At 40.3% G+C, this 24,635-nt stretch overlaps 1 protein-coding gene across 2 annotated transcripts; it reads left to right on the top strand.

The window, feature by feature from the left end:
* Positions 1 to 1,017: 1,017 nt before the first annotated feature.
* Positions 1,018 to 23,956, top strand: LOC145450134 (uncharacterized). Of its 2 annotated transcripts, XM_080328625.1 has the most exons (8): positions 1,024 to 1,176; positions 1,588 to 1,689; positions 11,156 to 11,311; positions 12,470 to 12,550; positions 15,792 to 15,959; positions 18,792 to 18,987; positions 21,526 to 21,583; positions 22,566 to 23,956. In XM_080328625.1, the coding sequence occupies exons 1-8, from the start codon at positions 1,165 to 1,167 to the stop codon at positions 22,600 to 22,602; spliced, it is 810 nt and encodes a 269-aa protein (XP_080184751.1). In that variant the 5' UTR covers positions 1,024 to 1,164; the 3' UTR covers positions 22,603 to 23,956. The 2 variants fall into 2 exon arrangements, with proteins under 2 accessions (XP_080184752.1, XP_080184751.1); XM_080328626.1 differs by lacking the exon at positions 15,792 to 15,959 and having other exon boundaries at positions 1,018 to 1,176.
* The last annotated feature ends 679 nt before the right edge of the window (positions 23,957 to 24,635 follow it).

The following is a 24,635-nucleotide window of genomic DNA, read 5'->3' as shown; positions in this document are numbered from 1 at the left end:
GATACCACGATAGATAATATGACGCTTTGTATAAGTTATATGAAAGATCCGCCTACATCAGGGGCGGGCAACTTCTCCAGTCGGCGGGCCGGATGTAGGAAAATTAAGTACTTGGCGGGCCGGAAAGCTGAATCGATACATTATTCGCCCATGTATCTACAATCTACATATACAAGGAATAAATCGCATGTAATGAATGTATTGTAACGACAGCAATGTCATTTCAAAGTCATTTCTCGCCGATAATGATGAAGACAATGTGGATTTGAGAACACCATTGTCATACAGGCGCCGCCATGTCTGCTTCTCCCTGATCAATCAACACATGGTGCAAACCTTAAAGATTTTAAGGCGTTCGATAAGCCCAGTACTCCAACTTTACCAAGATATCAATTGGGTTGAGTACATCGTGAAAGTCGATAATGCAAGTCTTCTCGCTTCTACGATCTTACGCGTATAAGCTCCACTCTCGCACGCATTCTGTGTAATGTCCATTCTCGGTATTGGTATAGAACCGTAAATGCCGATAATGGAAGTCTTCTAGCTCTATACTTACTCGGCAGACTAGGGCCGCGGAGGTTCTATACCAAAATCGAGAAAAACAGGTTATATACCAATTCCGAGAAAACCATTACCGAGAACGGCCAGAAATGCCAAGAATGTAACTAATTGAGAAGGCGTTGTCGATAAATTTGTATCTGAGAATCGACACCTAATGTGGCAAAGCGGTCGTTCACATGCACACGGTCTGTATATATGCATAAGATGCCTGCATTGCATACATTTCATTCGCGGTGGTGTCCATTATCGGTAATGTTTTTCTCAGTATTGACCGGACACCGGGCGGCGGGTCACATTATCAACTAAGACGGGAAACTGTCCGCGGGCCGGACAAAATCCCGTCGCGAGCCGGATCCGGCCCGCGGGCCGTATGTTGCCCGCCCCTGGCCTACATTATAGTAAATAGACGTAGTTTCAATGAATTTGTAATTAATGTCGATGACTTCATCTGTGATTCACTTTCATATTTTCGTCTTCTCCACATTTCAAACATTATCCCCATTTTTTCAGGTAGACGAAGTAGATCTACGTGACAACAATCTTTCGCCAATAGCACTCCGTTCACTTCTTGGGCACCGTCGGATTAAATCGCTATCTGGACATATGGATTGGGAAGTCAGTTCGATCCTATGGATTTAGTCGCGTTCTGATAGATGTGGTATTGATACGCATCAAGATTTTGCTACGTATTTACGCAGAATACCCGGACATGGGACTGGACTGGTACTGGTGTAGGGTGGATGCTGCTGTGTTTTGACTGGCTGTGTTTTGCGTATATCTACTAAATAAATATTGTTAGTATCGGTAATTCGGTATCAGTACCTTTAAATCGATGACGCCGTTGGAAAACAATGAATCCGTTTGATGCTTCGCTTCTGTTTCTAGACCATTTTTATAAATGTCTTTTTTATGGTGATGTTTTGGAATCTATGCTACTCTATGCTGCTCTGCGACAAGACATCACGTTATTTAGTCGATGACAGACGCAATATACTATCTCACGCTTATCATCTGAACAATATTCAGGTTGCCTGGCTCCCTGCCGGAGGATGGGAATTTGAATTGAGAAACGAGGAAGATGTCATCAAGATAAGCGGTCGTGTTTTCGCAGGGCAGTTCAACATCAAGGTTGGATGTCAAGAATATTTCAATATAATAAGGTCACGATGCTAATGGTGGAAATTCAATGTTAACATTTCCATCGCAGATGTCCGTTCGTTTTATTTTTTATTTCACTACATTAAAATATATTCATTTTTTAGAATTTGTTACGCCATCATCTCATTTCTGCCAAGTATTAGGTAAACGAACACCAAAGCTACGAATTTTAACCATGATACGATATTTATATATCGTGCATTGTAACGAACGTGTACACTTTCAAATAGCCGTGGCCTGCTACAGTCCATATATGCAATATAATATGACAGTTCACAAGGGGCCCTATCATAGTAATATACCTTTATTCGATGACAATAAGATTGGCAAAATTACAATAGCCTGCTTCGGTACAGTAATAAACTACTAAACAGTGACTCTAACCCAGGGGTCACCAACACGCGGCCCGCGAGGTCAAATTTTGCGGCCCGCGACCTGATTTGAAATTTTGCATTTTGCATTTGCATTTGAAAATCCTCAAATTGACTCTCCCGGTGAATCTGAGCACATGGGCTGAGAAAGGATAAACATTAGATGATAGTAATATGTGAAACTATGCTAATATTAATGACGAAATTCGCACATGAATATGAAAAAAATTTCGCTCTTCGCGCGACTAGAAAACGAATCCCTCTAGCTATTCAAAACATGACTATTCACGATTTTCGTGCCCATAGTAAGCCGATAAAAGTAAGCAGTCTGGAGTTTAATGGCCACGGACAATTGGACATGGACAAGAACAGTTAACGTGGATATTTGGCCTCCAATTAGTTTATCACGACTATGCAGTATGCAGTAAGCTACATATAAGTAATCGAAATGGAGACGCCAATAGCAAAAAGGTTGGCCACCCCTGTTTTAGTTGCTGAAAAGAGTTGTCAGGTATCGTGCGCATAGATCATTGTTCAAAATAGAATGAAAGTGATGATTATGATATTTGTTGTTGTATTTGTATTTCTTCAATAAAATTATTTCTTTTGTGGTAACAATGCCCGTCGCCCATGTTAGAGAGCACAGCGTTGTACTGACGTAGAGTTATCAAAACGTGGTTGTTTAACGGCGCTGCCTGTGGCGAGATAGCGCAGTGGTATAATCCGCGGCTGCAACACCAATGGGTGCGGGTTCGAGTCCGACCGAGGTCGACTTCAGAGGAGTGTTGGAGGTTTACCTAGGCTCCTCCTCGCCACCTCATCCGCGTAAGCGGTGTCTTACAAAAAGCCTAGAGGTGGGCCGTGCTATAAGTCGGCAGTTAGGAAAATAATGAAGAATATCGGCCTGGTGTAAATGACCATAGTAGTCGACAAACACCATGAATACCACAAAACAAAACAAAAACGGCGCTGCCTATCTTTATCTCAACATTGAAGTCATGCGGCCCGCTGCCTCTACGAATTTTGAAAATTGGCCCGCGACCCGTTTTGAGTTGCCGACCCCTGCTCTAACCTGCTGGCTACGACGATATTAACTGGCATATTTTTATGCTCCATTTGTTTTAGTCCTGATGAGGCGTCGGCTCTGCGTATGGACTGTTACGAATAAATGAACTTTAGGCTACCTATATGAACACTCCCGCAGACACAGACCGCTTTAACTACGGGCCTTTTCCGCTACTTAAATTGACGGTTTTATTGGTATAAGTATGTGTGTGTGTGTGTGTGTGTGTGTGTGTGTGTGAGTGTGTGTGTGTGTGTGTGTGTATGTGCTAGGGTGGAGCATGGACCGGAGCTAGATCGGATATCCGGTCGGATTTGCTCATTTTTGGCCGGAGCCAGATCAATAGCTTTTCTGATACGGCCGAAGTCGGATCGGAGCCGGATCAGTACTTTTTACTGAGAACATGACAGCCTTACCCTCTTCCATCCTCTCTAAATATAGTTAAAGTGAAACGTTCATGGAAATAAGCCACATGCTAAGTCCAAGTTGATAACGGCTGGGTTTGATCTCTGAGATTTTAATTTCCTGTTTGCATTGTTTCAATCAATATTCAATACCATCCTAGTAGTGTTATCACCTGAAATTGGCGCCGTCCAATCAGAGAAGGCCACGTCGCCTTAATTGCCACGCCTACATTGCCACATCATCCGCCCATTGCCGCACCTATAGGACACCCCTTGCCACATCATCCGCCGCATCCATTGCCACATCACCTGCGCAACATCATCAAGTGCCACGCCTATAGTGCCACATCATCCATTGCCACATCATCACCACATTGATTGCCGCATCTATACGCTGCACAGCATCAACCCGCGCGATGTCGATTGCTGCACCTATGTCACTCATTGCCACGTCAAAACTTACCTTAGCTAGAATCGAACCTGGTTTCGTTGGGTATAATTTCACGTCGCTCACCACCAGACTATTGAGCAAACTAGCCGTATTGAGCTGTTTTGAGAATATAACCGCCGATTCTCTTTTAAATTCCGAGACAACACCTTTTTCGAATAATAACACATAAATGTAAGACTATGTTCGTGTGTACTATAACACCTGTGTCATCATTAATTACTCAATGATTTTGAGGAATTCTGCGAATGCAACTTGATAATGCAGATATCGCCACCATAAATGTCTACAATGACGCGAAAGCTCACGCGCATATTGCTGAATACTATTCCAAGAAATTGACGCGTGTAAATGTGCCACGAATACAGTTGCTTACGATTCCAAAAAGTTGCGCCACATCGACAAAGTGAATTAGAACATTATAAATAAAGTTGCGTTTCCAAGAAAATGCCGCGTTGGCGATCCGAATTAGAATGTTTAGTTCCGACGTAAAGCAATTCGCATTCTGAAAACTTCGCATTTCTGTTACAAGTATTGTGATGTGCGCAGCGAGGCAGCCATCGCAGACAAGGTAAGATCAATGTATTTTCGTGTCAATTTAAACTAAATGTAGCTATAATTTCTCGATGCAGCATTAGCTTACGTGGATTGTGCACGCAGATTGAATTACGTTGAGATTTCTCCAATAGCTAATAACGTAATAATGAGTTCTGTGCGCGGCTATAATGTTAACCGGCAATGTAGCCGAAGTCGCATAAATTTGAATGTATATGCAAGTTCTCTGTTAAGGGTAGACTATCTAGCCTCGCTTAATACTCGAATCTCGCTGTGGTTACAAATTCGGCATGCTAATGCGTTGAGTTTGAAGCTAAAACATCCTATTTCATGCAGGCAAGAAGACTAGCACCGCAAGCCCGGAACTAGTTACAAGCATATAATGACAAGGCAGATTACGCAACACTAAAGGTGGGCTATTTCATTTCTTGACTATATTGAAAATCGACAGCGTACCGCGTATAGCTATAATATAATAATGAGTTCTGTGCGCGGCTATAATGTTAACCGGCAATATAGCCGAAGTCGCATAAAATTAGATCCAATACTTGAAGCTAAATCTTTAGCTAGCTTTAGTCATGCCATAAAGGCGGTAAATTGCGAGTTGTAGCAAGCATCTAACTACTGATATTATGTCGATTTTACAAGTCCATAAGCTGCTGCTTTTAGATATGTGATTTTAATAGCTAGTGTACTGATGCGTTATCATAACATTTCCGATAGTGAATAAAATCTATAGCTAAACCTATGTCTATGCTATAATTTATCTCTTATTTTAAAACGCTATGCCACTGCGGGTTGAAGCTATATCTTAACATTTCAGATCACCGACATCGCAGCTGTTCCAGACGCCGGTGTTCAAGCCTACGTCGTTGCGCAGCTACATGTATATCGAAGAAGTATGCCAAGGTCGTATCATTTCAAGTCGCTCAACTATAGCATAGATTGTACCCGCAAAATGCAAATTCGTATTAAGTGTAGCCTGCCTAGCGCCGCTTATTACTCGATGTTCAGTAACGCCGTATTAATGTAAGCTGCGTTTGCCGGGGCTATAGGAGCGAAGTCACTCAATACGAATTCCCTAATAGGCTCCTGCTAGATGATGATAATATGAAGCCAGTAGTCCATAAGCTGCTGCTTTTAGATGCGTGATTTAAATAGCTAGTGCACTGATGCTTTTCCGATAGTGAATAAAATCTATAACCTATGTCTATGCTATAATTTATCTCCTAAAACGCTATGGGTTGAAGCTATAACATCACATATGTACCAGACGCCGACGTTCAAGTCTAGATCGTTGTGCAGCTATAACTATATCAAAGAAGTGTGCTGAGGTCGTATCAAAGTCGCTCAACTATAGCATAGATTATGCCAGCAAAATGCAAATTCGTATTAAGGGTAGCCTGCCTAGTGCCGCTTATTACTCGATGTTCAGTAACGCCGTAATAATTTAAGTTGCGTTTGCTGTAGGAGCGAAGTCACTCAATACAAATTCCTGGTTCTTGCTAGACGATGGTAATATGTAGCCACTATCGCCTGTATAAATCGAAAGCAAGTCGCTGATTTAAATAAAATTCGCTACGCCACAGCGTCTTGAAGCTAAATCTTTAGCTAGCTTTACTCATGCCATAAAGGCGGTAAATTGCGAGGGCAAGCATCTAACTACTGAGATTATGCCGATTTTACAAGTCCATAAGCTGCTGCTTTTAGATATGTGATTTTAATAGCTAGTGTACTGATGCGTTATCATAACATTTCCGATAGTGAATAAAATCTATAGCTAAACCCATGTCTATGCTATAATTTATCTCTTATTTTAAAACGCTATGCCACTGCGGGTTGAAGCTATTGTGGCCGTTCTGTCTTTTGTTCCTCTAACAAGCTATATACCTCACAGAAGATGATGCCACTGTCTTTCAGGTTCGAGACTGAAATGAGAGGTTCCACCGAATGCAAACTCACAGTATGTATTACTCATAAGCAGCAGCCAAGTACAAAAGCCAGCGCAGCCGAAATACGAATAATAATCATGGTTCCTCTTTTTCCCGCCGGCGTGCTCTCTTAACCGGAGATCACCCAGCCTCCGGATCCGAGCGGTTACACCTCTCCCCTCCCTAGTTGAGTGAGCTAGGAGGAAAGAGATCACTCACAAGCGGCAAGGCCGTGCAAAAATAAATAAAAATGGCAATACGCGGATGGGTCCCATTGAACAGTACCAAGCTATGATAAATAACAGAGGGGAAAAGATTTATGAATGCTATGCGAAGCATAGAGATGTAACTGTCTCCCCGCTGAATGATCCAGTTTTCTATAACATGACACGCTATGCTCGTAGACTAAGCACATTCATGCGATGGCCGGATAATATCAATACCTCCGGACCCGAGCTCGCAGACTGCGGATTGTTCTATTTGGGCTATAAGGATCATTTAAAGTGTTTCTCGTGCGGAGGGCTGTTTCAAAATTGGTTACCGTGCGATGATCCCTGGTTCGAGCATGCAAAGTTTTATCCTGCGTGTCCTTTTCTCATCAAGCGGAAGGGGTTGCAATATATTCGTAATGTCTGTTATGCGACACCTAATATAAGAAGAGGCTCGACTAAATTTGATGGCGAGGTGGAATTGCGTGATGACTGTTGTACTTATGTTTGATATTTCTTTTCAAAGAATGAGTCTAGCAATCCGTGGAGATACTATTCTGGCCCAGGGGCCCTATAGAAAAGACTTGTATCTTTTTAATGACATCACAAAATTACGTATCGAAGCCTCGAATGGAGCAGAATTGACCTCGGATCAACTCTTTGTACATTCCACAAGCGGGGCCATTCAGAAATATCGAGCCACTCTGAAGCATGAAGGAGGTTTGGTCGTTACGTATACTCGCGACGGGATCGAGCATTATCAACCTCTGAATCCATCTGATGAATTTGTCATCTATTCCCCCAGCGTAGTTGTTCCTAATCCCGACCTTCCGCTCGTATCGTATATACTACAAGCCAGTGATCGCTACATCAAACAAAACGGTCAGATCGAACGAAAGAACTCGGATCGCAGTGTCGGATGGCAGCAAAGCGGTGTACCTCGAAACATCAACCGATCTGGAGGATTTCAGCACGCGAATCGACGCAATAACGATCAACGATATCATTGATATGCTATTTTTTCGAAATAAAATGAACTGATACACTATACAATGCTATTTCAATGAGACTGAGTAAAGTGTTAGGAGACATTGCAGAATTCCCCGAAATCATTGACTAATTAATGATGACACAGGTGTTATAGTACACACGAACATAGTCTTACATTTATGTGTAATAACTCGAAAAAGGTGTTGTCTCGGAATTTAAGAGAGAATCGGCGGTTATATTCTCAAAACAGCTCAATACGGCTAGTTTGCTCAATAGCCTGGTGGTGAGCGACGTGAAATTATACCCAACCAAACCAGGTTCGATTCTAGCTAAGGTAAGTTTTGACGTGACAATGAGTGACATAGGTGCAGCAATCGACATCGCGCTGGTTGATGCTGTGCGCCATATAGATGCGGCAATCAATGCGGTGATGATGTGGCAATGGATGATGTGGCACTATAGGCGTGGCTGATGATGTTGCGCAGGTGATGTGGCAATGGGTGTGCTATAGGTGCGGCAATGGGTGGATGATGTGGCAGGGGGCGTCCCATAGGTGCGGCAATGGGCGGATGATGTGGCAATGTAGGCGTGGCAATTAAGGCGACGTGGCCTTCTCTGATTGGACGGCGCCAATTTCAGTTGATAACACTACTCATCCTGTGAGTAGAATATTATTATTGTTGGAGTTTTTTCAGAGCGGATAACGGTAATTTCTAGAATTCGGACTAGGAGACGGCCGGAGTCGGACCAGAGCTTTAAAAAACAGAATCGAAGTAAGGCCAGAGAATTTGTCGATATGCTCCACACTAGTATTTGCGTGCGTGCGTGTGTGTGTGTGACAGAGAGAGAGAGAGAGAGAGAGAGAGAGAGAGAGAGAGAGAGAGAGAGAGAGAGAGAGAGAGAGAGAGAGAGAGAGAGTGTGTGTTTGTGATCTAGTAGCGCCATTCGCGAAAATGCATAACTGAATTTTGTCAATAATTAGCGGTTGCATACATTGCTATCAATTTTGATCTTCTCTCAGCTCACGTGATCAGATTTATCGGCGCAGAGTTGAGGGTGCTGGTGTCATCCAAAATTTAAGGCACATGAGTATGTATCTTCGGGGCGATCTTTTTCGCAACACCCTTCGCGGAGTGTTGACTAAAACTTCATAAGTCTTGGTGTGTTGTGGCGAGGCAATGGCTGACGCCGAAATGTCTATTTCTATAAATTATGCGCATTTTTTCTTTGGGCGGGTACCCGTAATAAAATAAATACAGTTCGGGAATACTGCGGCAGTAACGACCCTTATATCTTGCTTGCGCGTCTTTGCTAAGTAATTTCAACGGTCCTTTCTCATTGAGTCATGCCGTAGCCTAATCATGACATCCCATTCACAACTTATAACCCCTTGGTCCGAGCTATATTAACCCCCGCTGCTGAATTCGTGATATCATTTCGTATAATCCTTTAATTTTTGTTCCGTGTATAGCCGAGGATGAATTACATTGCAAAGGTAAATACCAGAAGGTAATTACAGGCCGTGGCGCACCAGACCCTACGGGAGATAAGCGCCACTATCACCTTTTACCATACTAATATTAATAATAATGCCAAGTTTATGTATCAGTTCCACTGCGGCCACTGCCCCTATAGCTTGAATAACTTCTTCGCCTCGGTATCAAAAGTGCATAAGTACGACACGTACGCGCGTCCACGTCGTCCAACTACGATATGGTAGACAAAAAAAATCTATCAAATATGTCGGACCTGATTTGTGGAGCAGTATCTCGCCGGCTATCTGACAGTCCTCGAGCATGTCCACACTCAGGTCGTAGTACAAACAATTTCGACTGAATAAATACTAGTTCATCCTCCAGTTTACCGGACCACGACCTGACATATCGATCTCGCCTTCTGACACACGCCACCTTTTTTGTCACCTTTCATTTTATATTATCTTCTTTTACTCTTCATTCAGTGTGCATGTCGCCTTTTTTACATCGCCTAGAGGCCAGGTGGGTGTCTGATTTCGAAGACTACTCCAAGTCGTTTCGACACCTTCCTCTCTTTCATTGTATCGCCATCTTGTGGTGTAGGTCTAATGAAATGATGAAAATTGTAGCAATAAACTGCATTGCATTTAATTGACTTATTCAAGTCTCGTAAGTATATCAGGACCGATAATTGAAAAATAGGCCAAGACACTGCAATTTATCTGTTAAAATAAACATGTTTAGAGAGAGAATATGAGTAGCCTATATATTATGAATCCGAAGTCTCCGATATTACCCGAGAGTTTCATAGAAGTGATTAGAACCTGACTTGAACTTGATACTGAACAGTACCGACAGTCGACGAGCATGTCCACATTCAAGTCGAAATACAAGCAATTACTACTAAATAAATACAGTCCATCCTCAAGATTACCGGACCACGACTGACCTATCGATCTCGCTTCCCATGACATGCCGCCCTATTTATTGTCGCTTTCTTTTTTCTATACTATCTTCTTTACTTTCATTCAGTGTGCATGCCTCCTCTTTAGATCGCCTAGGCCAAGGTGGGTGTCAGATTCCATAGACTGCTCCTTGTCGCTTCGACATCTTCCTGTCTTTTCATTGTATCGCATTTTTTGTGGTGTATTGAACTGATAAAATTGCTAATAAACCAATGATGATGATGATGATAAACACTATGATTTGAACTGGGACTCGAGTCTCGACACTGTGACTCTGACTCAACCCATAGCACGTCTTGACTTGCACTAAGACCTGACTCGGGGATGAATTGAAAATGGCTCGACTTGACTGGAGTCAAAATTGCACTTGGTTACAACCCTGCTATAACGAAAGGTTGGTGTCTGGCCACCGTTATGAAGATTAAAGTGTCGGATGCATAGAAATTTATAAGACTGGAATTTCTCCTTCCAGGAAAAGTGCAAGTGAGTGTAGTGACTTGTAGTAATGTGTGCTAACAGAATACAGACACACACGTTCGACGCGGACGGATAACTTATAGATCTATATCTGTATTTCACGTAGCACTACTTGACTACTTCGATAAATATGGATATAAATCCTTCCAAAATACCTATATAATTTGCTATAGGATTGATAGACAGAGGTTGGCGAGTTCATAATTACATAATTGCTATCACTGCGCACATTGTCATCATCTTCATAACATAGGCCTGAGTAGGTTTGGGCGAAGGTGCTGACCACTGTTTAGTAATCAGCACGTCGAATTGAGAGTGGGGTCGCAACCATACAAAGGTTCGGAACCCTTGTAGTAAATGTTTACAACAATGGTTCTCGGGAATGGGTACGCGCTGTAATAAGTGTTTTTTTTTCAATTAGTGATGCGACATTCAATAGTCGTGGTTATCGCTTAAACGTGTATAACTGTCTATCTAAGAGTAAGCTGTCACAACAATTTTTGTGTTTGGTAGATTATCACGTAACCACCAACATTTGCTTGTAACAGGAATCCACGTTAGTATTCGAAAAGATTCATTCCCTCGCATATGTGATAGTTTGTGGAACACTTTTCGATGCGGAATTTTTCGAATATGATGAACAGCAACATCTATATGCCAAGCAGGATGATTTGCCGAAGTTATCTAAGTCGAACCTGGACAAGGTAAGTTACGAATATTTTGCGTCTAATACGGATAATTTCAAGTTTAAGTGGTTACAGAATCCATTATTCGACTTTACTTCATTATAACCACGCTTTATCTGCGAATAGATGGGTTTACTCAATCAACCAACCAACCAACCAACCAATATCTCAATGCATGATAACTTGAATATTCTTTGTGGCGATTGGTGAAATGAAGTTTTCTATATGTGGAGAAGATAAGCAGCATATTGTAAAAAGTCTGGGTCGGAAGTTGGGCCTTGCTATAAGTTTACATCTCAGTAATAATAATAGTATTATACGTCGACCTTGGTTTCTACATTTGCTCGCGGCACCCCTGAGCAGTCCAATCGGCACCATAATATGCCGCGGCACCCCGGTTGAGACACACTGGTAGGTGGTCAAAGTAATCACTCGGGCAAATTTTTGTTGCAGTCAAATCCGTGGAAAGTTGCATTTATTTTTCAGAAAAGTTGCAATAATTTTTCACAAAGTCGCACTAAAAGGTTGCATTTATGAACAAGTTCCTTGAAATTATTGGGGTGTGAGATACTCGAATCGATCCGTATCCAAGGCACTGTTGCAAAACTCAGTGTTGGCGACTTCAACAAAATCAATAGCCTGAAAAAATTGACCCTGTGAAAATATAATTTTCGGTGGTCTAGCCTGAATATACGTCAAATCAGAAAGGACCTCAAATCTAAATGACCGTGAAATAGTCAAGCGATCTTTTTACATATAGTGCCAAATATATCCAGTAAAAAGTTAATTGCACGAAAAATCGCAAGAAAGTTGCAAAGATTTGCATGAAAAAATCGAAATAAGTTGCAAAAAGTTATATGAAAAATCGAAAAAGTTACAAAAAGTTGCACGAAAAAAATGGACAAAAGTTGCAAAAAGTTGCAATATAAAAATCTTCCAAAAAGCTTAAAACACCTTACTCCATAACTTTTGAGTATTTAGGAAGCGTCCGGAAGCTGTACCAAAAGTTGCAAAAGTTGCAAAAACTTTCCCGAGTAATCACTGTTTGCGCGAAATGAGAAGTATGTATAACGACATAAAATTATATTTGGAGTCTAAACTATACTTCATGTGGAATTAGAAACGGAGAATGACTACATTGGATGACCTGCCTCATGGAATGAATATTGCGTTTAGATGAACAAGATATTGCTCGATTGCACGGGAGAAGAAAAAATCGAATGGTCGCTGATTGAAACTTCTTTGGAAAAGTATCAGGTCAGATTCTCCAAATTCGATTTACAAAATTGTTTCGTATTTCTTATAATTAAATTGAGCATCTAGCCCGATAATCCAGTCGCTCGGAATCTATGACACGGGTTCGCATTTCGATAGTGGCGTATTTCCCTCAGAGAAATAGTTGCTGGCAATTATCAAGCAGCATGATTATCACGAACAAAATTATATTGTAATGTTCTGTGTGATTTTTTAAGAGGAACATACATTCGTGGTGGTGTGTAGGCGGCAGACATCGGGTGGTTTTTGCAGTTTTGCACCAATGTAATCGATTACGATTGGTTCCCCTTTCAAGTAAGGCTATAGGTTTATGAAATAAAGTAAACAGTCAACAACAAATTCTGACATAACGAATAGCGCTTTTTGTGGTTGAGAATTGAACATATCTATTAGGGATGGTGTGTGCGACTGTGCGTGAGGTTCACGCTCGCGTTCAGTGTATGAACTTCTGAAATTTAGAGCTTCGCGTTCACAAACAAAGCTTAGTAGGTTCTGCACTGTGAACCTTTTTCATTTATTACAATTTGTCACGTTTTTATAACATCTTTAGTTCAAATTCTTCACATTTCAACTTCGAACCAAACTCTGCTTGGTGCTGGCATCATAAAAGTAATTTCAACTCTAAACGATCGAGCGTTTCCAATTTCAAAAATTCTGCTTGCTTTGTACAAAAGTTGTTACAAAAGTTAGCTCGAAATATTCAGTTTTTCGTGACTCTCTGCTGTGTGCTTGACCCACAGTCACGCAACATCAAGAAGAAAATCCAATACACGTATAAGGTAGTCAGCGAACTTTGCTTATTATATTAAGCATACATCGTTGTCTAATGCAAAAAAATATAGTAGGCATACGAGATCCCACTTGATTTGATATGTTTTTTGTATCATAAAAACAAATCGGTGTGATTGGGGTGTTGTCTACTGTACTTGTATATGAGGTAATATCGGTAGCAAGTATAGAAACCCGTTTTACACTCTGATCAATATCAATATAGCAACACCCAGTTTGTTTGTCTGTTTGTTTTGGGGTATTCATGGTGTTTGTCGACTACTATGGTCATTTACACCAGGCAGATATTCTTCTTATTTTCCGTAACTGCCGACTTATAGCACAGCCCACCTCTAGGCTTTTGTAAGACGCCGCTGACGCGGATGAGGTGACGAGGAGGAGCCTATAGGTAAACCTCCAGCACTTAGGTATCGGAATTAGGAAGTCGACCTCGGTCGGACTCGAACCCGCACCCATTGGTGTTGCAGCCGCGGATTATACCACTGCGTTATCTCGCCACTAGAGCAACACCAGTCGCCGAGTCCATTTTCCGGTCCAGCCTAGACCGTTAAGGCCGAAATTGTTGGTGAAGCGACGGAAGATATTGATTTTATGGGATTATTTTGGCGTTTGATTGTCCCAATTGATGCATTTTGTGATCAGCATTGTGGCATAATATTGCCTGAGTCGTCGCTAGGTATCGTGTCAATATACATTAATACAGTGGTTCTCAACTTTTTTGTCTTGGCGGACCCCCTTTGGACCGTCACGGACCCCGCGGACCCTCAAAGTTTTAGTTCAAATTTAGCTCTATTATCGTGCAACCGTCATCTCTCTTGTGCAAATATCAATTTTAGGCTAGTGATCAACAGCAACAATATTCCCACTTTTGAAAATAGCATCATCATAGCCTACTATTTATGTAGAAATTGGGCAGACTTGTCTTTTCAAACCTAATGCTGTAGCTAAACTTTTTGAAATAAGGGATCGTGTCTTGGAAATCCGCGCCGTCGATATGAACGAATGCCGAAAATCCATTTCTTCAAAGATAGGTTGGCGAATGTAATAGTAACGCGCTTCCGACTATACCTTTGGGTATGATCACATCATATGACATCAAAGTTGATTTACAGATTTTTAGTGAACATACAACCTCCAGCATAGTCATTTCTATTTAACAGCTCATCTTGGAAGTTATTCTTGAATAGCGGTTATGCATATCACAGGAGAAAATGGATTTATGCAAATAAAAATCCAAAACCCCCAAAAAAGTTCTCTAAACAGCAATATGTTTGTATCAGTAGGCTGTTGGCAATAAGACAATTTAAATGAGTTTGCACAGTAAAACATTTCATCTCAGACGGCGGTTCTGTTTATGTCAGTTATCAAGTTTTTGCAATTACGAAACGAAACTGTCTTTCGATTTCTCTAATTAAAGAAAGTACAAATTAGGTTATCAACCATTTTGCAAATTTGGAGGTTTCTCAGACCCCCTGAAAATGATTCGCGGGCCCCCGGTTGAGAACCACTGCATTAATGTGTTACTTTACTGAAATGTAGGGTTGGAATTCGCAATATGACGCCACGTGGCGTCATAGGTTCAAGTTCGAGTTTACAGATAACCTTTCAAAAAGGGTTGCGTTCACACGAACCAGAACCTTTCAGAAATTCGCACCATCCCAGACGTATATATCTAAAATTCACGTAATGTGAATACTACTTTAGTGGAAACAAATATATCTATCATTTCATAAGAGCTGAGATCCGTTATCGCGGCAAACCAGCCATCGGGTAATATGAGATCCCATAAAGAGGCCACACTTTTTACAAGTCGCAAAAGATGAAGTAGCCTAGCATTCATTAAATACGGGGAATTAGGAAATGTTACAGCTAATATTGATGTGTTCATTAAACAAAAGTGATCATTTTTCCGACTCGACTCTCGAAAGACCCGTCCCCACGTATAATCGGTTTAGAGTTGACTTATGGTCGGTTAGAGTTGCCCTTTTTCAGACACGCTCCCCTTTATGATAGTGAAACATTTCGCGCCCTCTTTATCGTCATATCACACAATCCAACCGGGATGCTAGCAACCTCAACAGATTGTTTGGTGGCATGGAAGGTTATGACTGTTGATGAGAGAATTACAAAATATGAAATTCGGTCTATATATAGAGAAATTGGAGGTAAATCGCGCGCCCCCAGGTTGGGAACCACTGCCCTAGACACTAGCTATAGACTACATATGGTAATCCTAGTACATGCGCGGTCGTTAAGAGCCAACAGGCCTGATGGAGTCCTTGGAAATTACAATTTAAGGACCAATATGATTCCTTCCACAAAATTGGTTCCCGACCCATGCAGTAACCGTTTCGGCGACCAAGTTAATCTCCAGGAAAAAATGTAATATTTTCGTGTTTCTTCACGAAACCAAACACTCTCTTTCCCCGTTTAGTTTGAGATCCTGGACATTGCTGTGAATGGTCAAAGTTCCGTCGATAATTACAATATAATGCTGAAGCGCTTGAGAAAAATCTCCGATATTGGCAATATCCATTCGATGTTCTGGGTACAGAGAACGGATGACTTCAGCCATATAGTTGAAGCTTGTCAGCAAAGGAAGGTAGTATTTATCATTCGGTGTTATTTGCATATTTTCAACACACATCCTCCTCTAGCACAGGGGTCGCCAACTCATAGTCGGTCGTGGGCCGCTCTTCAAATCTCGTAGAGGCCGCGGGCCGCATAAAATAGACCAGACAGCCTAACAACCACGTTTTAAAAATTTACATCGGTACAACGCTGTGGTCTCAAATATGGGCGACGGGCTTACCACAAAAGAAATAATATTTTATTAATGATCTACAAGAGCTTCTTGAAGGTACACGAACTTCAGTATACAATTGAATAGTATATTCATATTGAAATGAAACCGAATATTTTCGGCTGTCACTCGTCAGGGGTAATCGTCAGCAACTAGTAGAGAATTGGAAAGAATATATCAACATATCAACAGTCGTATCACAATATATGACGTCACCAGGATGCAATTTCGAATGATAGAGCATTCAATGTACTATTTTTTAGATAATGCACGAACTCTTTTTGTTAACACAGACTTATGATAAAAGTCGACTCCAAGGCACACAAATGAAAGTGTGAACGGCCCCTCCCAACGACGCGAAATCTGTCGTCTCGATCATTTTTCTTACTGGCGGGATTATCCAACAGATGTTTGCTAATGGCAGAATTTATGGCCTGAGATTGCTCAGCATCAAGCTTTACTGGATGAGTAACCGAGCGTGGTGCGCGTGTTCTCATAAATCTAGGAGTGCTATTTTAGCTTTATTTCGAACAAGAACAACAATATTTTCCAACTAAAATCAATTTCAGCTTTACTAAACTTTCTTCGTAAATCTGAAATCATGTCGGGGGTCGCAAACATGACCTTGTGGGCCGCATGCGGCACGCGGCCGTGTCTTGGTGACTCCTAATCTGACACACCATTTTCGTTGAATTCTGCAGTACATTGCGAGTCCCTTTCCAGAAAACTAATTTATTTTCCCTGGCCTATAGTTATCAACCGCTGTTACGGAATTCTGGATTTCTCGTAATATGTGTTTGCCGAAAGTGATTTTTGACAAATCATAGCCCGCGGTGCTTAAAGTCGGCAATGGCGATTGATGAGCATAACTATTATACACAATAATAATAATTATTCTTACACCGGGCAACAATTTTGAACGAAAAAATTGTTGACTTCGATTTTGCACTTGATATGGGCTAATTCTGGTATGCTGATTTCCAAAATGCCACTGGTTTTCTTCTACCACGTCAAGTTTTTGCTCTACAAGATATGCCCAAAACATGCAAATTTTCACGAATTTAGCCTTATTGCTATTCCATACCTTATAGAAATACACACTTAAATCATATATTACTGAATAGTATAGTAGTATATTCATATTGAAATGAACCCGAATATTTTCGGCTGACACTCGTCAGGGGTAATCGTCAGCAACTAGTAGAGAATTCAAAAGAACATTGTATATCCACAATCGTATCACAACATATGACGTCACCAGCATGAAATGTCGAATACGAGAGTGTTCAAATTACTACTTTGATAAAAGTCCACTCCAAGGCACACAAATGAAAGTGTGAACGACCCTTTCCGAGTACGCGAAATCTGTCTTCTCGGTAATTTTTCGCACAGGTGGGATTATCCAACAAGTTTTTGCCAATCGCAGAATTTATGGCATCAATCCGAAACAATCAAAAGGCCATAAATTCTGCAATTGGCAAACACTTGTTGGATAATCCTGCCTGTGCGAAAATTATCGAGACGACAGATTTCGCGTACAGAGACATTGAATTGTTGCAATATCACAAGCTCCATTGGATCATATATGTGCCGACTTCGAAATATTATGTTTTCTGTGTGGTCAGACATCAAAGACACGCATGTATTACTGCTATATGTGTATGTTGGACAGCAGACATCCAAAAAAGCACTAGGTGATGAGGAACTGACCTCTGAGATTTGACTTTGAATCTGCTGATCGCAATATTTTACATGAGCTAATATAGTTGGGAGAGAAATAAGTATTTTCCAGCCCCATGCATAAAGTTTGGCCTAATGAAAATATCCGGTAAAGAATTATCAATTGAAAGCAAGTGTTCCGTCTATAGCCTCACTTTGACCTTTACTGGCCTGTTATTAGAAAAGTTGTGGCTGGTGCATTTGTTGGTTCATAAATTCTGCAACTCATCACAGATTAGCGTTTCAGTGCGTCAATCTCAGATCCGGAAGAAATGCTTGGGTATCATTTGAAAGTGTTGTCATGAGATTGCTTGAGAATACATGGACATAGAATTGCTCAGAAGCTACATTAGAAGCTTCAGCGAACTCATCTGCGACATATGCAAGGATCAAAAACCCATCTCGCTCTTTTCCCAGAAAACATTGGCGTAGTCAGCGATGAGCAAGGAGAAAGTTTCCCCCGATATGTGAAGGTGATGGGGGAAAGATACCAGAGTAGATTGTAGCTTACATATGTAAGCTGACTATTGCTCGAGTATCAAGCGAGACAATCCACTAAATTAAGAGTTATTAGCATAAATCTGTACCCTAAAACTCGCACTGTATTTGTTCTTCAGAAGTAATGTCAGTTTAAATCAACCAAATGAGAAGCACAAATGTTTATTTGAAAACTATTGAGTTACTTTCGTTTGTCGGTGGTTCTTGAAACGTTTTATGCAACCAACACAAAATATTAAAAGCGGTACTTTTATGTGGATATGGGTCAATGTGGTGGGTGCCTCATCCAAAAACGTGACGTGGTAGTGACAAACCGAAGTAATTCTTTAATACAGCGCCCAAAAGTTAGTCAAAAACAACTGTCAGATCGAAGTCAACAAGAATTGCGGTGCCCAGTGTTATCTTTTACCGCAGATCGAATATATCAGATGTATAATCGACTTTGAATGTGGATATTCACACGATGCGATTTCGTCTCTTGTCAACAACTGCAATTCAAAGAAAGTAACATTGATTTACTGGGGTGAAGATGATGTGTTGAGAGGACAAGAATTGATGAAAGTTCAGCAGCTAGCAAATGGTCTCGATACTATGTTGGAAGTTTTACTGAGTGAGTGATCGTTTTGTTGCAACGTATATTATATTACTTCTATCATTATATTATGTAACGGTGGTTGTCACCTAATTGAGTGATTCCATAGTTTATTTTCAAACAAGACCACATACCAAAAGAAGCGAGATCAGATTTGGAATGCTATGTGAGGTTGTAAGTACCCTTTCATATTATAGAAAATATTCATTTATATGACCCGGTCTGTAAAGGTCATCGAACATGCCAGGGGTATTTTGGATTTCGTCGGTTGTATGCGGTTAAATGGAAATTGTTTCCGACTTTAACGAAAGGCATCATTAGCATGTTGCATAGGCTTACCATATACGTCCTCTTTTTTGACTTTTTTGAAAGTGTCCTCGGAGGACGCCCTTTTGTCCTCTTTTTTTGAGATTTTGTCCTCTTTTTTGAAAATTAGCACAGAAGTGAAGCTCCGGCGGGTATTTCAGAGTGAAAATCGGTGATTTTAGCTGTGAGCGAAAAGAAGACCTTTTTTTTTAGTCATCCACCTGGCAATGTGGAGTGAAAAACGGTATTTTGAGATTTGAGCGGAAAAAAGGACCTTTTTTTTTAGTCAACCGGTCACAAAGTGGGAAAAATTCACCGGATTTTGAGAATACTACTCCGGTTTTGCAAGTTTAAAATTTCTGAAAAAGTGTCCTCTTTTTAGATTTCCAAAATATGGTAAGCCTAATGTTGCATGAGCATGGCATAGAAAGGCATTAGCATTAGGTGGTCAAAGTAGTCAAGAAGGCTACTCAAGTAGAAGTAGTAGAGGCGACGCAAACATCTACTCAAGTACGAGTAGAAGTAGTCCCTTTAAAAACAGCCTAACACTACTTGAAGTAGAAGTGGAATTGACTGACGAAACTTTTTTCAGATTCACGAATGAATTTCTTCCTTAACATTAGTACTTTCACATATTACTATCAAACAGTTATCCTTTCTAAGCCTATGTGATCAGATTTACCGGTAGAGTTGAATGAGGGAGTGTTTTCGAAAATTTAGGGCATGTGTACAAATAATTATGCATCCTCGGGTGGGCCAATTGTTATTATATATTCATGTTATTAGTTGTATACTGTTATTTGTAGACCTCCCATCAGGATTGGCGGTAAGTGGAAAGATAATAAAATCGCACTAACATACCAGAAACAAATTTTATTCGTGAGGAGCACATGATTCCAAGTTGGTATTTCAATATGTGGTGCATCATTTGTGTCTGCTGTTCGCATCTGTACTGTGCGGCTCCGATTGCAAAGAGCGCCACTATACTAAAATCGAAAAATGAAGTCGCATTAAATCGCGCCTCGCGCGAAGAAAGTTTCAAAGTGAAGTAAAATCTCTCAAAAATTCGGGAGTAAATTCGTAAATTAAATCTGCATGTCGACGACCGCCAACACTTACTAATTGAATTACGTGTCGACGGTCACACAAATTTCCTTCTACGGCCGCAGGTTGGCCACCCCTGCTTTAAAGCATAGATATAATTCGATTACGTATATCAGTAGGCTACATCAAATGTAGTTTAACAACAAAATGGAATCGAATTTTATTCCATATCTCGCTTCAGCCAGCACGAGAAGAGTTTTAAAAGTATCCTAAACTTACAAGTAGCATTAAACACCAATGGGTTGTGAGTTTGAGCTTTGGAGGTTTATCTATGCTATCTAGGTTTATCTAACCTGTGGTTTACAAGTCTAGAGCAGTAGTTACCAAAGGGGACGATTTTGAGAGACGTGTGGGATGGACGAAAAGAAGTGTTGAAGTAGAGGTAGTATACAAGAAAATCTACTTGAGTAAGTGGATACAACCTACCTGAATACTACGGAAAAGGAGAAGCGTAATGTTACCGATAAGCTCTAGTCTTTAGTGGGCGATTAAGATAAGTTGAGTTTGATAAGATGGTGATGAGTCAAAAAAAATTGGGAGCCGCTCGTGGGTTGTGCTCAGTCGACAGATCAGAAATCAAAGTATGGATTATAGATCTAGTGTAAAATGAACGTCGTAGTCTATAACACCACGAATACCAAAACAACAACTTCAAAAGGATTCCATACACCGCAAAACTGGTATCGCACCCGATATTTGGGAAGTCTACCCGTCATAAAATTAGTTAGCTCGGTTACGTTAGCTCGGTTTCGAGCATATCAGTGTATTGAATTATTATGATTCCAACATTCAAGTTCTATAGCAATCAGTCATTCGCACTCAACGATTTGACGCCTTTCGCTTTCCAGCCCCATTCATCACTGCCAGAACGAGCATCTTCTCGAAATGTCATCCAACAATGAGAATGATGTAACGCAGTCGTTAAGTGCCTATTTTTTCAATGTGAAGCCGAACAGGATAATTTGAATACCATTTCAGGAGGACAAGAAAAAAACTAAATATTTTTGATTCTTCAAACGCGCTCCAAACCCCATGACTGTTTTAGATATTATGCAATACGTTAAGCGTCAGAGTACGATTCAAGGATGCACAGATCATATAGGCTACCACAGTATTTCATATTTTGAAGATTATTTCTCATTTCAGTGTTGCGATCAGTTGAAGAAGGTGCCTGGGAACAACTTGACATTGAATTTTCACTCAAGTGAGTATGCCGCGAATTCTGAGCGTTATAAAGATTAGAACTGCCACATACCAGACCTAGATCAATTCTCATATCCATCCCGTTACAAACAGCATAGGAATGTTGTGACGCTATCGGCGCATTATTTGAAAATTTAGCGAGAAACATACTTCAAATGTTACGATTTTGAATTGTTCCCCCGACACAAGCGATTGCGATTCCCCTTAAATCTAATACATCGTCAAAACAAGCGATTTCAAGACAAGGTGAAACTGTCAAAAACGAGTCAGAAAATTGAATTTCCATCCATTTCCATTTCATATTGGATGGCCTAAACATACACGCAGAATAAATCCATGTAATTCAGTGGTTCTTAACCTTGTTTCTAGCGCCCCCCATGGGGCGATTTTGATTTTGAGGGGATGGAAACGCCCAGGGGGCGAAGTAGGGGGCGGTATGGGGGGTGCTGAAGAAAAATGGAAGCTCATTAGATGGTGTAGTAAGGACATATGATTATATAGTAGAAGAACAGTTCTATATATACCCGAGTTCTCATCATAAACTAACATTCGACAAAATCTGTCAAATCACAACGTTTTTCGTTGCGAAATATCCACCGACCATGTTTTCATGATTTATTTTAATTCATCTAAAATGAATGAGACGTACTTTTGGATTGCCAATTCCCTGTTTTAACACTACCGTCACGCTAGCCACTCCAAATCGTTTCGACACACATTCCTATCTTTTCATTGTATCGCAGTTTTGTGCCGTTTTGAAACGATGAAAATAATAATAAACTGATACTTATACTGCTAGCTCAGGTTATTTTCCACAAAATGTAATATAAGCCTGGTTTCTTTACAAAATGTCGATTTCTATTTTGTACAACGTATAATGACGTAAACGTACAACTTTCACCTCCAGCTCACGTTCCACGTAGTCTGCATACGTGACAGATATAATGAATATATTTATTTAATCAGAGGTATTTATTTTTCAGTGAACGAATCAGAAGGCAGAATATGTACAGACGCTGACTTGTTACAACTAAACACTTTGCAATCATAACATTGTGCTGTGTTTTGATGTTACTAAAGTATTGACGGTTCTTAGCGTACTTTTTGATGCTGAATCCAAATCTGTTATCCGTTTTCTTCAATCAGGTCTAGTTTTTTGGCAATGCATTTGAATTTTCGATAACTGCAGATTTCAGCGTTATGCGATTAAGATTTGTGACGTCATAAAAAGAATAAGAGTTAAACTATACCTGGGCACTTGATAAAGATGGCACAACCTTCAAGTTCCTACAAATTAAATTTCCCCGTATCTCCGAAGTGAAGCTACAATCGGGGGAGTCTTTGATAGGCCACAGATCTGTGAACTGATCAAAGACGAAGATTCACTGCACACATGGGTGCAGTAAAAAAATGGACAGCTTTTCTAGCAGTAATTTAAACTTTCCTGGAAAGCGTAGAAGCCCTGATTACGAAGCACAGGTGAAAGATCTGCTTGAAAGCTTTCAATCTGTTGGAGCCCTGATGTCTGTGAAATGCATTTCGGAGTTCTCATTAGGATTAATTTCAAGTCAACTGTGGTGATTACAGCGAAGAACAAGGATCGAGAGAGATTCCGCCAAGACCTTCGCCAGATGGAAGAAATGTATCAAGGATACACGGACGTAAACATGTTTACAGATTGCCATTGGTGCTTAAAGAGAGATCCGCACATAACTCCAAACATGGAAGAGAATCTTTGAAGCGACATTTATTTTCAGCATAAATCATTTGTATCTTATATTGTTTACGTATCTATAGTGTCACATATTAACTTCTACCTCCTTCTGTTAGGCTGGGCGCCATTTAACAAAATTATGATTTCTAAGTCAGTTGTAAGTGCTTTATTCCATCTGTGTTATCATATTTTAGTAGTATTTAAAGCGGCTATCATTGCAAAAACCTTGAATTCAAATAAAAATACCATCTTGCAAAAATTGACAGCCTGCAAGACCAATTAAGGTACCATATAAATTATGTTCTTTATCTACAATAATGACAAAAAGCTAGCATAATTTAATATTTCATGAAGAAAAAACTTGACCTGATTGAAAAAAACTGGTTGCATATTTGAGTTCAGCGAAAAAAATTGATCCAAAAACAGTTAAACATCTTTGACCATTGCAAATTAATTTTCAAACGCAGTAGTGTAATTCAACAAAATTGAGATGTTGTCGATTGTGCTACGTTTCAGAATTCGAGCTGTGGACTTCGGTGTCGATTGATGCAGTTGACACTTGTCAATTTTATATTATTTTAATTGTAAAATTTACAATTGTGTAACCCAAAAAAATTGTGCAAATTTTCACGAATCGACGAAAACAATGGTTTTACCCAATATGTCTTATCGATGCTTGATATTCCCGGGGGTGAATGCTTCAGGTTGCAACATGACTGCTGTCCGTAATTCAGTGTTGGGATCAAGTCACTACCTTCGGGTCACGAGTCATTTCGAGTCATTGCACATTTTGACTCGAGTCAAATCAAGTCAATGTTTTTTCGAAGGTGCATGACTCGAGTCAAGTCAAGTCACTCGATTTTCAGAGGTGACTCGAGTCAAGTCGAGTCAAGTCAATTCAAGTCACGAGTCAAGTCACAATGAGGCGTGATTACGTCATTGTATTTTGCTAGCTGTCATAAATACAGATTGAGTGGTCATTGATTTCGAACCGATGAACGAATATAGAGTTAAATATACACGCAAGTAAGGCGCTGTATCGCTCGCATATAAGTAGAACTAATAAAATACGTAAGTAATTGCACAGCCTCAGTTTATAGTTACTAGCCAAAATAGAGAATAGAGAAACGAATTGATAAGATGCAATACAGTACCCTTTTGCAAATTGATATGATACAATTCGAGCCTGCGCCAATTGTTGAGGACTATATATAAACTAATTTCGAATTTAATTGCAATAAATCAAGAGGTCTGGTTAAGTTAAGAACACAGAACAGAAATAGACATTTTGCTATTAAATTACAACGTAGGCTGTAAGCTTCGATAACTTCGTTTGCGA

Source organism: Botryllus schlosseri, chromosome 11 (assembly GCF_051294905.1).
Source record: "Botryllus schlosseri isolate E-star chromosome 11, Bs_hap1, whole genome shotgun sequence".
Classification (NCBI taxonomy): domain Eukaryota; kingdom Metazoa; phylum Chordata; class Ascidiacea; order Stolidobranchia; family Styelidae; genus Botryllus; species Botryllus schlosseri.
The sequence above is the reverse complement of the archived record's forward strand: the minus strand, read 5'-3'. Positions and strand labels throughout refer to the sequence as shown.

Bases quoted from the DNA above. Each gene is read 5' to 3' on its own strand.
- LOC145450134 (XM_080328625.1), top strand. The intron at 11,312-12,469 runs GTAAGTTACGAA...TATTGCGTTTAG, and splicing joins CTAAGTCGAACCTGGACAAG to ATGAACAAGATATTGCTCGA. The intron at 12,551-15,791 runs GTCAGATTCTCC...TTCCCCGTTTAG, and splicing joins CTTCTTTGGAAAAGTATCAG to TTTGAGATCCTGGACATTGC.